The following is a 16878-nucleotide window of genomic DNA, read 5'->3' as shown; positions in this document are numbered from 1 at the left end:
TGGAAGTGTTAATAACTTATATGCTTCTATCATGTTTCCTGTTTTTAGCTAGATTTTGAAACTCGCAGACTGCGAAGCTATTCTCATAGGGAGCATTCTATAGACCTGTGACACTCACTTCTGGTCATCTCCACTGCTTCATTCCCACAGAATCTGGGTGTCCAGATGTGGCCTTATATGGGGGAATAGTAACCTCTTTATCCCTACTTGTTAGTGTGTTCTTCAGCAACCACCGGAGATTATTCAAGACATGCCAAAAGGGCACATTAAAAGATCACGTGAACATCTGTTTTTGAGTTAATCTTTAGTTAAGATAAAAGTTTAGTTAAGTTAAGATAGTCTTATTTATCTGAGGCTGTTCATGTCTTTTCAGTTTTATCCACTGGACTTAGAATGTATATCAAACCTTGTAACAGTTGAGCATCTCAGTCTTATGTGTCAAAATAGTGCTGTACCATGTCCTGTAACACCTTATGCTCCTCCAGTTACTTCATCTGCCACACCCACTCTTGCTGATATGCATCAGTCCATGATATCTGCAGCAAGATCAACTCCTGATATGATGCGCTCACAGATATCTCTGCTAACACAGTTTCCAGAACCTAATATTTCTCAAGTTTCTTTTCCTTTTGATGTAGTAAAGCTTCTACCAAAGTGCCAGCAGACAGAGTTATTGTTTTCTACATTAATTCAGTGCAAGTATTATTTATTAAAATATGTTTGTTTTTTATTTATAAATTCATTATTGTATTTTTTTGTAGAAATATTTCCCTTAACTACTCAGTGAACCTAATATAAATTATAGGTTACATGGTATCTAACAGCTGCCTAGCTATTATAGTGCTTAATTGCATCTTTAATCTTTGGAACATATAGTGTGATGCCTTGATTTTTTTTTTTTTTTTTTTAAACTAGGCTATTCTGCTCTTGATATCATACTTGGGTATCATACATGAAATCTATACAGTTGTTAAGAGATAATTACTTGAAGACAGCACGCACTAGAGTAGATTTCAATGCTAGATTAAGTAAACAGAGAACTTGACGATAACCTAGGTAGTCTCATTGCCACTGTTTAAAGAAGATGATGGATGTGGAGAATATTCGTATAAGAAGGGATATATGTCAAATTACAAAGCAGGTGATTATGACAAAGTGATGAGCCATCCTGGAGCATTGCCATGGCATAAGAATCTGGAAGGGGAAAGATGTTGGCAATGAATAGAAGATGGTAGACAATATCAGACCATACACACAGTCAGGAGAATAAATCAAGTTGAATGAATAACATCACCAGGAATGAGTTGCAGACAATATCGTTAAGGGATATATGAAGAGAAAGGTGATCAGCAGGGTCATGAGTGACCTCTTGTAAAGCACAGACAAGAATGGTGACCAACATAGCAAGGAAGTCAAAAGGTAATTAGGAGAGAATCTATTCTTAACTAGTTCTCCTTCCAGGTACTCTGTTCGGGTGACAACTACTCTTATCAATTCAGACCACAATCTCATCCAAGTTTCTTTTCTGGTAGAATGTCCTTCTTGCAGCCATTTACAACCCCATGTGCTCTGGCATTACAACAGTCCCGGGGGAGGACTTGTGTGACTTTTACTCCTCCTTTCCATGGTCCGACTACTGTTTTCGTTCTTCAGATCCAGATACCTGTTGTGATCTTGTTACAGAAATAATCCATATTGGAATGGAAATTTTAGCTTTCATTCCTCATTCCATTCAAATTCTCTAACCCATATGTAAACCATGGTTCTCCAAAAAGTGTGCCATGGCTGTCTAAGAAAAGCAAACAGCCTTTCACAAGTGGCTTGAGAACAAAACACCACAATATTTGTAAAACCTTCATTAAAAGGACAAAGTCTAAATTCAACAAGGATAAATGTAGAAAACTTGCTGCTTGTGTCACTGATAGTTGTGCCTTCTGGTCTCTCACTGTTGGGCGCAATTTTCTCCATCTCTGCTACCTCCTCTATCTCACCATGACTGTAGCATTGTAACATTACCTAAAGACAAGGCTGATGTCTTGGCTTCATTCTTCTCTTTCAATTCCTCTGTAGAGGACCACAGCAAATTATCTCTTCCTTTGCCTAGAACATTGCATCTCATACCTCCTGTGACCTTCTGCCAGAAAGACATCAGAAGAATCTTGAACAATTTGGGATACCATAAAGGCAGCCGGTCCTGATGGAATTCCACCCATTGTGCTCAAGAGATGTGCTCTTGAATTAACACCAAACTACTCAGCTGGCATCCACTTTTCAGCATGGAAAAAAGCCCACATACAAAATATTGTTCTCATATCAATTTTGTCTAAAATAATGGAGAAGGTTATCAACAGTCAACTTCTTCAACACCTTGAGAACTATTGTCTAATTAGTGACCTACAGTATGGATTTCACCGCTCTAGATCCACATGAGATTTTTTGGCTTACATCAATTACCTTTGGATAAATTCCATGGAAGGGCTTGGAGAAACCTCTGCCATTGCTCTTGATTGGGTCTGGCATTGAGGACTTTTCAATGAAAGCACACTGCACTCATCCTACTCCTGTGACAAGCCTTTCAGTAATCAAACATCTCAAGCTTCAAGATCATCTGTAATGAGCACCCTGAATACTGATCTCCACAGTATCCTTGATTGGGATTAAAGCAATCTGGTTAACTTCAATGCTTCCAAAATGCAGTTTTGCTTGTTTTCCCATAGAAAAGATCTCAGATCTTTTCCACTTACTTTTGATAATGCTCAGCTCAATGCTTGAGACCAAATCTCTCTTTTCAGACTGACTCTTATTCCAAATCTTATCTGGCACAATCACTTCATTTCTATAGCATCATCAGCTTCCAAAAAACTTTGCTTTTTTTTGCTCAAGGCAGTACTTCTCTGCTGAGCAGTTACTTATTACTTACTCAGTATAAATTCCAAATTTGACTAACATTGGAATACTTCTCTGATATATGGGGTGCTGCACCTAAGAGCTCCCTAAATATTCTTGATACTGTTCAGAAAAGAGCAGTCCAGCTGATTATTGACACCATCACATTGTTCTGCTAGACATTGTTCAGCAGAACTAGCATCCATTATGCTTCCTATTTCTTCCAGATCTACAATAACTTTTGCTACAGCTGCTCAACATCCCTAAACATTCAAACGGCATACTCACCAAATCTACTACTCCCATTAATCATTCATTTTTCTATCTCAATTTTGTGGAACAGCCTCTTCCATGAAGCATTTCCGAAACACTACAATCTCTAACATCAACAAGATTATCAACAGATTGCTCTATTCCTTACCCTGCCCACACACATGGTATCTGTTTGCTATAGTCTCCTCTGTCTTTCATGTGTGTTGAAGGGGGGGGAAAAATATATATATATATATATATATATGATTTTATATCCCAACACATCCCAACCCCGAGTTAATAATAGTAGTATATATATACTACTATTATTAACTCGGGGTTGGGATATGCTCATTTTTAATATAAACTTGACTATAAACTCGAGAATTATAACAAATTGAGATTTATTTGCAAATGCAACATGTTTCATCGAGATTGACTTCATCAGGCGTTAAGAACATAGAAAGATATTAAAAGACACTGAAATAAACATTGAGACATTCTAAAACTATACAATTATAAAGTTATGATATTCGACTATAAATTACAGTTATTATGAACTTGTGCTATAGTCCGTGTTAAAGTTCTATTGTTGTACACTTGTGCGTGTGTGGAGCCACGCGATCTCCAGTATCTGATAGTAGAGCTGAAAGAGTCAGACAAATTATAGCTGAGATTATTGTTCATATGAAGAGGGTCCAAGGTGATTTCTTTTGACTCTGCAATGCGCCGTTCTACCTCATCATGGCAAATGTGTAGGTTTGAAGTTGTTGTCCAATTTACTTTATGTTGGTGGCTTTCGTTGTTCGTGTTTATTGATAACAGGACATGGCCTGATAGGGCAGTTGCTCTGGTTCTCTTATAAGCAATGTCTCTCTGGTGCTCCTCGAGACATAGGAGAATAGATTTCTCCGTTTGGCCATAGTAAGGTTTTCCGCACTCACATGTGGCTTTGTATACACTTGGAAATTGTAGAAGTTGGGAGATTGTTTATAATTGCTGAAACCTGATCTTATTTTTGGAAGAGTCGAGAAGCATGTTTGTATGTTGAATTTCTTTAAGATTCTATTCAGTTTTTTGGATAATGTGCTGATATATGGCAAGGAGATATAACCTTTGGAGTCGTTCTGTGTGTCTACGTTGACGGTGGGATAATTGTTTGTTGATACTTTTTAAAGAGTAGCCATTGCTTTTAAAGGTCCATTTAAGATGTTGTAGTTCTTTTTTTAGTTCTTCTTCATCTGACAGTACAGATCTTGCATAATTTGCAAGAGTTGATATAATACCCAACTTTTGCACTGGATGGTGATGTGAGGACGCATGCAAATATCTGTCCGTGTGTGTTGGCTTTCTAAATATAGAGACTTTTATTGATTCAGGCGTCTTGGTGAGTTTAACATCAAGGAAACAGAGAGAACTATTTTCTTCAATCTCCATGGTCAATTTTATATCCTGATGGAGGTTGTTTAAATGGTTGAGAAACCTGTGAAGATTCTCAATACCATGCTCCCATATGAGGAATATATCATCCACATATCTAAGCCAAATTCTTGGTTTTAAACTAAAAGAGGAGATTGCCTTTTGTTCAAAATCCTCGAAAAAAATGTTGGCTAATATAGGAGAGAGGGGGCTTCCCATAGCTAATCCTTTGACCTGTTTATATAGTTTACCTTCAAATTCAAAATAGCCAGAGTTTACACAATGAGACAGTAGAGAGAACATTTTATTTGAAATCTTGTTCTTTAAAATATGGAGAACTTCTTGTGTCGGAATGTTGGTAAAGAGTGCTACCACGTCAAAGCTCACCAAGATGTCAGAAGATTTGAGTTTAAAGTCCTTGATTTTAGAGACAAAATCTGTTGAGTTTTTAATATAAGAAGATTTTCCCGCATAAGCTTTTAACAATGACGCGAGATATTTAGATAATCTAGGTGGGTGAGTCTATGTTGTCTACTATAGGTCTCAGTGGATAGTTTTCTTTACGTACCTTAGGGAGACCATAAAGCCTTGGAATCAGTGGGTGTAAAGAACGGATGGAAAGCGTGTATTTCGTGGGATTTCTGTGATCTTTTGTAGGAGATTATTGGTTCTATTGTGTATTTCTCTTGGAATTACATTAAAGAATTAAGTACACACCGTGCATTACAATATCAATACTTAAACACAAGCTAATCAGAAAGTTCAACTTACTGAAGTCAAGACAAGAAAGGTCTACTTTAAATAATTGTCATAACAGACTTAAAAATTTGGTGATTAAACAAATCGTCTTACGTGCTAAGTCCCGATGAAGAGAAAATTCTCAAAAAAGGTCTAAATTTTGTGTTGGCACCAAAATGCATTCCTAAAGAACTACTTTTAACTAAGATGGAGAAAGCAGCTTCGCTACTTCCTACTGCAGACGCGAGTTTACTTCGCATAGAAGCAATTCTTGCAATCAACAATGCAAAACCTCCTTCTGATAATATATCCCCTGGTGAGAGACTGGTTTTCAGAAGAATGAAGAGATGTTGGAAAGGGTCCAGAGGCAACTGACTAAGGTAGTTTCTAACCTCTGGAATGTCGAATATGAGGAAAGATTGAGAAGATGCAATTTGCAGAGTCTGGCAGATAGGAGGAAGAGGGGAGATATGATAGAGACCTACAAGTTAGTAAGGGGTTGTTTATAGATTCAATGTTGGAGAGGTTCTACAGAAAACAATGGGAGAACCAGAGGTCATCCCTGGTAAACTATATAAAGAGGGTGTGAGTAGGGGAGTGAGAAGTAGGTTTTTTTTCATGCAGAGTTGTGAATGATTGGAATGCCTTGCCTGAGAGTGTGGTGTCTGTAGAGAATTTGAGTGTGTTTAAAGCACGGTATGATGAGCTGTGTATATAAAAGAACCTCCCAGATGAGTCTTTGATGCCATGGGTTCTTGGGTAATAATAATAATAATAATATATTGTAATGGAAATATTCATTAGTACAATGTAATGCATTATTTGTATTCCATGTATTTCACATAATAATACAAAAATATTTAATTTCATATTTTATTTATAATGAAATAAAAATTCATGCTTATGACATTTTTTACAATTATAAATATTTTACTTGTAACCGCTTTATTTTACAGCCATTCAACAAAATAATCACAGTGAAGGTGAACAGCTTAGAAGTGGTGATGAACCTAACATTATCCTGTTTGAAAATTTGATGGAAGGCTTAAAACAAATCCATGATCGTGAAATAAATTTTTCATTGTGTGATAGTGCTTTATTTATGATGCAGGTACTCAACCGATACAGAGAGAATAATGTATATGATGTGCCTTATAGCTTTTTAAAACTTCCATTGGAAAATTTTTGTTTAAATTCAGCATTTGAAGAAAATAAATTTGTTACCACATCTACTGTAACAGAAAAGGGACTAAGAAACCAGGAACATGTACTACTAAATAACTCTCCAGAAGATCTGTCATCAGTGAATCAGATTTCTTTAAATAACCTTTCAAAGTGGAGGTGCTTTGTTAAAGGAATATCACCAACTCATGTTATTCTTACTATACTTCCTTCCACTTACAAAGATCTCAAAAATCTTATGTTGGGAAATAGACAAACTGAAAGCTTTGATTTAGCATCATTTTCCAAAATATCTGTTAAATTTCTTTATGATAAGCATAATGGACCTGGAAATCAAAACATAAATAATACAGACCACTCTCATATAAACTTTGGAAAAACAGAATTTTGTGGTTCAACTTCTATGCCATGCCACAAATCAGAAAATCATTATGAGAATGGAATTTTTGGTGATGTGGAATTATCTCTGGGAACCATTACACTACCAATTTATGTGTATGATTGTTCTTTGTCAAGTGTAATCAGCCAATTGATTTACAAACAGAATGGCAGGCAGTGGAAAGACATATATCAAAATTTTCTCTTTAAAACAGAAGGTAATGCAGAAAGTAATTCTCCTCTCAAGAATGACCTGGGAAATGGAGATCGATCAAAGCACACCTCACCAGAACCAAAATCAGATGACTCTGAAATTGCATCAGATAAAATAGTTCTAAGAAAACACTGTAGTTTGATTAATGCTGTATTTTCCAAGTGCTTTGTACATGGTATATACAAGTAAGTAGAATTCACTAAATTGCACGTCCTTATTATAATTAAAATTTTTTTAAGATAGTAAATGGTATGTGGTAGAATAATTATCACTGCTAAGTGAAAAATTAAATTCTTTTTAGACTTTGCAATTAATTCATTTTAAAAAGCTTGCTATTCCAACTATTGAGCACTTATTGATAATAATTTGCTTATTATTTGTACCTCACCAAACGAAACTGCGATTTTTGTTAATGTGATAAATGTTGACTATTACAAACGATTTTTTTTTTTTTTATTAAAGACATGAAACCCATGTATCCCAGACCACTGTGGTCTGAAATAATTTGACTTCTAATTGTTGAAAGTGATCTCGAAAATTTCTGTAGTTTTGCATGCAATTTGAATCTCATTCTTTCTTATCTAATTGCTATTGCCAAAAACTACTCAGCCATAATGGTATCAAATAAATCTACTTCAGGTTTGATAATGTTGACTGTGAAAATATCATTCTGTTATAATACGACATGTAGACTAATAAGTACAACTTTTCTCCCCTCCTCCCTTTTTATTGAGTATTAGCTTCAGGTATAGAGATCTCTGATACAGGGAATAAATGCAGTCATATACTGTATTCTTCCTGCTTTTTTTTTATATCATTGCTTGCTTGCTTATGTTATTAATATTGCCAACTGGTAAATTTAATAAATTATTATTTATTAATAAATTAAATGTAACAAATTTAGTAAATGCTAATAAATTATCATCGACAAAATCAGGGTTTTGAATTCTTAATTTCAGTTATTTGGCAATCATATGCTTTTAATAAAAAATAAAAAAAAAGCAGTAAGATTTGATCAACACCACAAGTTTTGAATATACTATTTGCTTATTTTCCCTAAAAGTTCATTTTATCTTTCTCAAGATATTACTGCATGAGTACTCACCTTCTATTGTAACTGGAAAGGGACCAAAGTATTCCATGGGTACAAAGAATCATTGCAGTCGACTTATTCTATCCTCACAATATCTCCTTGAACACATTGACTGACAAAGCACAGCTCCCATAGCAGACCCTGGCAACCCATTCATTCACAACTCTCCAAGCAAGAAATCTAGTTTTTACACCTTTGATAACTACACTCTTACTCGATTATTATGGATGACCTCTAGCTCAAAAAATATTTCCTCTGCATCAGTCCTATAAAATAGTTTTAGTAACTGAAACGTTTATGTAAAAAGAAAAATCAGCTAACGCCTTTTATTCCCATATAGGGAGTAGTTGAGGCTGTTTTAGCCCTATCTAACTTTCGGAGACTGAGTGAGCAGTTCAATCTCCACTGGTACCCAATCAGAGATAGCTGGCCCAAGGCTATCACTAATTAAACGGAATGCAGTGAAGAGACGGCTCAACAAGTGCCGCCATCTTGTGGTCCACAACTCTAACACACTATATTTTATGGCTGAAATAGCGTGGGTTCTATGGTTGATTTTCTTGAGTTTACGGGATGAAAAACCTGAATTTCTGGGATAAAAAACCCGCTTGCCCGTGCCAGAGATCGACTAACTCAGGAATTGGTCATAAAAAGGCTTCGAATAATTTCCTCTAGTCGCCGACTAGATTTGAAACCAAGTCTTCCTTCATGTGATCAAGCACGATGGTGTGCACATGCCACATCCACTGAGCTACTTTGGTTTGTTTTCTTTATGTAATAAAGTTAACTATATAATTATATAAAGTTAACTGAAATGTGTGCCTGTTAGCCAACTTTTTGCAGCCCACAAACACTCAGTTTATTATAATAGGGAGCATTCCATAGACCACTGACCTTCTAGGTCACTTAACTCTGGATTCTCTCTTTTTTTTCTCCTAATCCTCAGGAAACCCATGTGACCGGACCTGATCACAGTAATCCGGATATGGCCATATTGGTTAGCATGGTAATGTTAGGCATGTTGGTGTGTTCTTCAGTAACCAAATAATCCTATAAGCTACTTGGCACACTTTTGCAGTGTGCCCTGAGGACTTCAACTCACAGTCCAACAGCACTTCCAAATTCCAAGCTGCATCACTTTTCCTAAATACAGTTCTATCAGTATGGTACAAAGCTTGTACCACCTCATCATGACACAGTGAAAGGCCAGAGTGAAAGCTTGCTTCCTAATTACAGAATGACAGATAGACTAAACGTTGGCAGTTTAAATAAGCTCCAAAGTCAGACACAATCAAATGCTCTGGAAATTTTCGAGAGCGACAGTACTTTTCTCCATAACTTTTTATGGCACATGTCTAGTGGTGTGTGATGTAGGCTAAGAGGTTATCACTGGATTGGGATTGGTTGAACAAATTCATGTTAAATGTTTAATGGAGTGGAGCATCCTTTCCTAGTGATGCTCCACTCCATTAAACGTTTAACATGAATTTGTTCAACCATTAAATATAGTATTTAAGTCTTCTAATATTTTGTTTCAGTTACAGAGACATTATCTCTGTAAATATTAATGCGTTCGCTGCCAACTACGAGTATACTTGTAGTTCGTATATGAGCTTCACAAGCCAACTACGAGTATACTCGTATGTCGATTTACTGACCTCCTATGCCAAACACGAGTTAACCCTTAGCATAATTACCTTAATTTGGACCCTTGGATTCTGAATAAAGTGGGGAGCACGTCTAGGGGCTTGGTAGAAGCAAAATAATTTCAACTAAAATATAGTATATTATATATGTGCCTCAGAAGTCAACTACGAATATACTCATATGTCGATTACCAATCTCCTATGCCAAGCGCGAGTTAATCCGTAGTAGAACACTTAATTTGTAAATCAATTTAAAACTAATAAAATCAATAAAAATAAAATCAATAAAATAAAAAAAAATATTCAAATTAAGAATGGTACATTTTAAAACAATTTTCCACGCACAATGGTGGTTTTTCCTGGCAAACAGGATAATAATAACATGTTTCACGTCGTCGTTTGTTTCGTGTACACACACACACAGCATGGCTTTGTCGGGCGATTCTTTTTTTTCTGTTGGTGGTAAAATTTCCAAATAATGAAATCCCGATTCCTCCTGATATTCTCTGATGCTATAAGTTCATCTATTCCAACAAAAACTGAGATAAATTGATCTCTAAATTTTAATGCAGTCATTGCATTTCCAGTAATCATGTTATAAAATTTATGCCCATTTTGAATGTATACCTCAAAAATACCTATTGCCAATTTCTTTGGCCATGTAATTGGCTTTCGTAAGGTGGAATAGTAAGAAAGCATTTGATCAGAAAGATCGGTACCTGACATACCCAAATTATAATCCCTAACGATATTTGGTTTTAATTGAAATTTACCATTCCGGTTTTGTACTTCAACCATTTCAAATTTGTGCATATTTGAAATGGAAAGAACTTCCCTCTTATCCTTCCGTTTGCTGACTACAACAGGACCTCTTCTTTGCCAGACAAATTCCCCTTTCTTTAGTTTCTTCTGAATAACATCTGATGGATTGTTTTTCTTATTATTTCTCAGTGTTCTACACACGTATGTTTTTCTGTCGGTAAGCGATTCCGTCAGAGCTACAGAATTATAAAAATTGTCCATATGCAATACATAACCCCTGTCTAAATATTCTTCCATAGTGGAATTCAATATGATATGCGTGACCCATTTTCGCTAAAGAGGATTCAGATTTTCCTGTATAAATTTTTATTTTTATCACCAATCCATTCGATTCGCATAGTCCATATTTATGTTTTTTTGTTTTTTATGTATTGCTGAAATGCCAGTCAACCGCACACCATTGACTCATCAATACATAAGTTTCTGTCTGGTGTGTAGCTATTTCGCATTACACTGTTAAAATGATCTAGGACTGGTCTTAATCTGTGCAATTTATCATTAGCTGCTTGGGAGTTATCTGTGAAATGCAAATGACACAATAAAATTTGAAGTCGATTTCGGCTCATTTTAGAGTGCCAAAATGGCAAATTGTAAAGTTGATTTATACTCCAATAATGCCCAGTTTGAAATTCTTGGACTTTTTTTTGATCTGCGCTCAGATTTGCTCAATGTTTTGTAAAGCATATAAATTGGTTTGTTCTACTAAAATTGTGAAAAAATCTTCAGAAAAGTTCAACTAACCTTTTGATACTGAAATTTACAGTGTCAATTTTAAAACCTGCAGTTTCAACAAAGTCAAATTGTGGGGGCTCTTCTTCTGAATTTTCCCAATAAGTAGATGTTGATGTATTTGGCTGGATGCTAACTTCATCTTCAAAAGTTTCTTCATCATCTGAGTCACTGCTAGAGTCGTCTGTAGGATCATCTTCGGAATCGGAACCAAATATTTCATGAAATTCATCATCGCTCATATTAGCATAAGCTTCTACTTCTATATCAGTAAGTTTTCTTTTACTGGCCATGGCGAAATTGAAGGTTCTTAGAGACTAGAAACTAAAACTAGACTAGACGCAATAAACACCGTCGTCAGCGTATGAAATATATAGGTGGAAGTGATACTAGATTACTCGTAGTTGGCATATGAAACAAAATTCTGTCTGATAAGCCAGCTATGAGATTACTCGTAGTGACCTTGAAGACGCGAAAGCGCTTGGTGTGCCGGAACAAACTATGCCTGAGGAGTGTGGCAGTGAACGTGTTAAATTGAGAGAATTAAATTATATTTTTAATCCTTTATTAGTGCTGTTTTCACTCCATTAAACTTCTAACACAAGTTTCTTCCAGCACTTGAGCGTTAACATCATCAAATTCCTGATATGTATCTTCACAGGATTTACAGGTTAATTATGATAGTACTACATCAAAAAAGTTGCTAACTTCCAATCAACAATTTTCCTCCGAATTAATCTTATGTCAAGACCCCACCATTACCAGATCTTATATTTCTGTCTTTTAAGGCGCTTTTTACTGTATCAGTCCATCTACATCTTGGTCTTTTTCCTGCCAACCTGGCAAAGAACTGCCAATCTGCTAATCTTTTCTCTTCCATTATATTTAAGTGACTATACAACCTGAGATTAGCTCTACTAACACATTCCTGAATGCTAACAATGGAAAGTTCTTTCCCAATATCCTCATTTTTAATGTGATGCTGCTATTGATGCCATCTGTTGACTTCACTAATCTTTCTCAGAACTCTCATGGCAGAGGCCTTCAGTCTTTGATCAGGTGTTTTATTTCTAATCCAGATCTCAGATCCATAAGTTAAAATTGGTTTGAACACAATCTTGTATACGGCTAACTTAGTTTTGACTAATTTCTTTCCTATTCCATATAAATTTATTCAGCTGACTTCCTGCCATACCAGCTTTACTAATTCTGTTGTCTATTTCCATATTCAATTTGCCATCTTCACTAAAAATTGCACCTAAATAGCTGAAATGTTTTACTTGTCCATTCAGGATGCAGTTGATGATGCCTTGACTAAATTGAATGGCAGCTGTAATAGATTTGGTATGAAGGTCAGTGTTAAAAAGATGAAAACAATGTTTCTGCCTATTTTCATTGTTTTGTCTTTTTGCCACTGACCTTCATACCAAATCTGTTACAGCTGCCATTCAATTTAGTCAAGGCATCTTGCAGACTCATCCTGGACTTGCTCAAAAAAAGAATAACGTCATTTGTATAAAGTAAAGTGCATCTCCAATTTTGATATCAGGTTTCATACCACTCTTCTTCATAATGTGATCCATATGGATGTGAATAACAGTGGAGATAATGTACACGCTTGTCACACACCCGACTATCAAATCATCTTCCTATACCTCCTATAATTCTAATTGCTTGTTAGAATTATAGGAGGTATATTACTACTACTTAAATAGAGACTATGTGTTACTTGATATAATGTCCCACTTACCCCCATATAACTGGAGCATTTTGAACTATTTTCCTCTTGACACCTTGTCATATGCCTTTTCCAGATCTATAAAACTTAAATACAGATCCTTGTTATATTCCCATGATTTCTCAGCTATTTGTCTTAAAGTGAAAATTTGATCCTGGCCACCTGTGTCTAGCCTGAACCCAGCTTCTTCTTATGGCTTCTTCTCCATAATTTTTCTTAACTGTTTTCAAGTATACGTGTATAAATCTTACCAGGAACACTGAGTTGGGATATACCTCTGTAATTCTCACATTCAGTTTTATTTACTATTTTATAGATGGGTACTATGGGAACTGTGCTCCAATCATCCAAAACCCTTTTTTTTTTTTTTAGTTTAGTGAGAAGGCTTCAATGCCAAATGTAATCCAGTGCCTTGGAAAGATCAAGAGACTACATGAGTTTCTTGAAATCTTTCCCTGGCCTGTTCCCAAACGTGGATAAGGTAAGTGATAACGAGAATTCTTAATTAATGCCTAATTAATAGATAAGCCAAAAGCCTTAGCAAAGGACCAGAAAGCCTTACTGCCATTTGAGAAGAAGGCAACCTCTTTGCACATGACCTTTAACCTGCTTTAGAACTGTTGATTTTCTTACACTTGTTTCAGGTTGAATGAGAATGCTGTACATTTTTTTTATAAATATAATGAGCTGCAAATATACAGTTTTTTAGAGAACCTTCATTAGAGGTCAGGGATTTGTATTAGAGTGGGGAATGAAAGCTCTAATTTGTCATCAATCATGATCTAATGCAAATTGTTAGCATGCCAACTGGAATACCAGCCATTTTCATTATTCTTTCAATGCCGGGAAGTTTTAGTGCAGGTGTTTGGATTAGGAGAGCAGAAACAATAACACACATAAAGTGGCACTGAAATCTCAGAAGTCTTGTGCCAGTGTATAAGACAGAGACTGGTTTGAAAGAGCCTGATCTGTAGAGAAGAGATGTGGATAAGGTTATGGCTGCAATTGCAGAGACATCTACAGAATACCTGGAAGAAAGCTGGTTTATGAGAAACTTCACAGCGTTGGAAGAATAATGAAAATGGCTGGTATTCTAGCTGGCATGCTAACAATTTACATTAGATCATAACTAATGACAAAGAATAGCAAATATCTGCCTGTGGTAGACAACATTCATCACCAAGTGAAACATCACAACCACTATATTTACTGGGGAGGGGCCTGAAGTGGTGAATGAAAATGACTGATCCAGAGGAGGGATTTCATTTTCTATCCTTACCCCTCTCTTCTCTATTAAGTGTAATCCCTTTCACGAGTATTGCAAAGCATACCTCAAATTCCAAACACCTCCATTTTCAGGTATAACAGTGAAAGCAGTTGAGCGCTGCAGGCCATATGCTACCACATATATTTGGAAGGTTATATATATCTGAAGGAGGGGATAGGAGGTCCATATACTGGTGAGTGGGAGATACTGCAGAAGCAATAATATGGCAAGGAATCTATCTCCTACTCTTGCTGCATGTTCCAACTGTATCCTTTCATCAAATTCATAATCAATAATGAAACATACAATGAAATGATAGTGTCATTGTGATTTAAATAAACATCTCTCAAGAAAACAATTAAGAAGACATATCAGACAAAATATACAATACAAAACAAACAAATTACTTTCACGTCCACTTCAACACATCCATGGCACAAATAAATCAGACATTAAGACCAGACCTCCTTTTCTTGACAGAAACTCAGATTGCAGCTACATCAGCCAGACTAATCTTTGCTTTACTGGATGCAATTTCTGCTTACCTGCATTTCCATCTGTATCACATCCAGATTGCACAATTGTTGCATTATCTAAACATAAAAGTGACCACTTAGGATTACTCTCTGCTTCCAACACCTGCATAGATAACCAAGGCAAATCACCTCCATACCAGAAAATGAGCACCATATGCCTTCTGTGATTTTGAGATTGAATTGTCATTTTCCTCTCTAGTTGTTCATTGCTTGTCATGATGAATGGCTTTCTCTCATGGGATTGGATTTCTTTATCAATGCTGGAATACTCCAAGGTCCTGTATTCTCACCCATGCTCTTTAGCCAATACATCATTGGCATTCTCTCTCTTTAACTTCCAATCCTATTCATAGTTTTGCTGGTGACATTCTCAAGTGTGCTAGAGTGAATTTCAATGCTAGCAAAACACATTCCTGTCTTATTACCCTGAAGAAAAATATCCTACTTCACTCCCTCTTACTTTTTTTTTAATAGTGTTCTGATTTCCAGTCAGTAAAGATCAGTTTCTCCTTAGGCTTGGGCTGACTGACTTTCATAGCTTATCTTGTCATAAACATATCATAGCCATTCTCTCTTCAGGCTCCAAAATAACTTTTTTTTTAGTTACTCTTTTTAATTCGAAACACTGCTTCACTCCCTCTCCAATCTTAGAGGACATAATTGGTCCATTATATAAGTTAATCTCCAAGACATAGGTATCATATCATTGACTGATCAGTATCTCAAGAGTAGTGGTAAAGTTGGTTCATTATAGAAGTCATGAATGATAGATAGTAATTTGGGTATAGCACAGATTTGCAAAGAGTATTAATTGCTTTATCTTACTCCTTTCTTTAATAAAGTCACATTTGAGTTACATAAAGGCTCTACTGTAATCCTGCTGGACTTTGTAAGGTATCCTATGTTCTGTGTGGTGTCCTGTCAAAAAATTGGAGAAATTGGGATGGATATGAAGCTGGTGAGATGGATAAGAGAGTGGCCGATGGATATTAAAAATTAGTTTAGCAAAGTAGAATCCAAGAAAAGCAGGTGACCAGTTTGTATGCCACTGGGCTCTGTATGTGGGCTGTTTCCGTTTGATTTCTACATTGATATAGGAAAAAATTTAAGGGGAGGGTAATATCCAGTTGTATTCAGATGATGCAAAACTGGAGAGACAATAGTGAATAAAGATGATGCTATAGAATGATAACACCTCCTCCAAGGAGTCCAAAGACTCTTCATGGGAGGACACCTACTGTACAACTCGCCATCTCCACTACTACACAGAACCTCTACTACCAATCACCTACATCAACGCCATCTACTGCCCACAATCACCACCACCACTGCTAATATTTTTTGTCTGTAAATTGCATGTGTTCTGAACTGCCGATTTGTCTGTCTGTGGGATGAAAATCTCGAGTTTCCGGGAGAAAAACCCTGCTACCTCCGTATGAGATTGGCTAACTCACCTCCAAATGAACAAGCCCATATAAAGATTCCTTCCGTCATGACAAGAATCAAATTTAGGCCTTTTCTAATTGAAGGGCTCAACGTACTGTCATTCTTCCAATTGAGCTACGGAGGCTAGATTGGAAGTTTGGGCAAATGAGAATGGATATCACTTTAATGTAGCAAAGTGTAAGGTTATGCAATTTGGGGTGAGAAATGCTGCAGGATGATTTAAATAAACTAGGAATGTGGGCAAAGGGTAATTATTGTCAGTTCATTATACTCAAGTATGATGTCATGCACTTTGTAATGAATACTTTACATGGATGAAACTTTACTGTAAAATATTGATAAGGTTTTGGTTTCAGTGGACATATTGCAAAAATGAACTTTGGTAGGAGGATGGCTCATTGTGCCACTTGGATGCTGAGAATCATACAGTAATGTTATTATTCCTCTTTTGTTAAGCTTTGATATATCTTTCATAATGTGCACAGATTTTGCCAGCCAAGTTTCTTAGAGATGAAGTAGTAGTGGAAATGAT

At 36.0% G+C, this 16878-nt stretch overlaps 1 protein-coding gene across 1 annotated transcript in view; it reads left to right on the top strand.

Annotated features, from left to right (window-relative positions):
• Window positions 1-16878, top strand: part of LOC150108543 (KICSTOR complex protein SZT2-like) — a 1022772-nt gene that overhangs the window by 306267 nt on the left and 699627 nt on the right. Inside the window, exons 22-23 of the mRNA XM_090390485.1 lie at window positions 374-695; window positions 6252-7254. Coding sequence (XP_090246611.1) covers window positions 374-695; window positions 6252-7254 — 1325 coding nt within the window. The remainder of the gene's footprint in view (window positions 1-373; window positions 696-6251; window positions 7255-16878) is intronic.

This window comes from Typopeltis vanoorti, chromosome 3 (assembly GCF_054136105.1).
Source record: "Typopeltis vanoorti isolate ZY-2024b chromosome 3, IOZ_Tvanoo_1.0, whole genome shotgun sequence".
NCBI lineage: Eukaryota > Metazoa > Arthropoda > Arachnida > Uropygi > Thelyphonidae > Typopeltis > Typopeltis vanoorti.
Note: the sequence above shows the minus strand (reverse complement) of the source record. Positions and strands in the feature narration are given on the sequence as shown.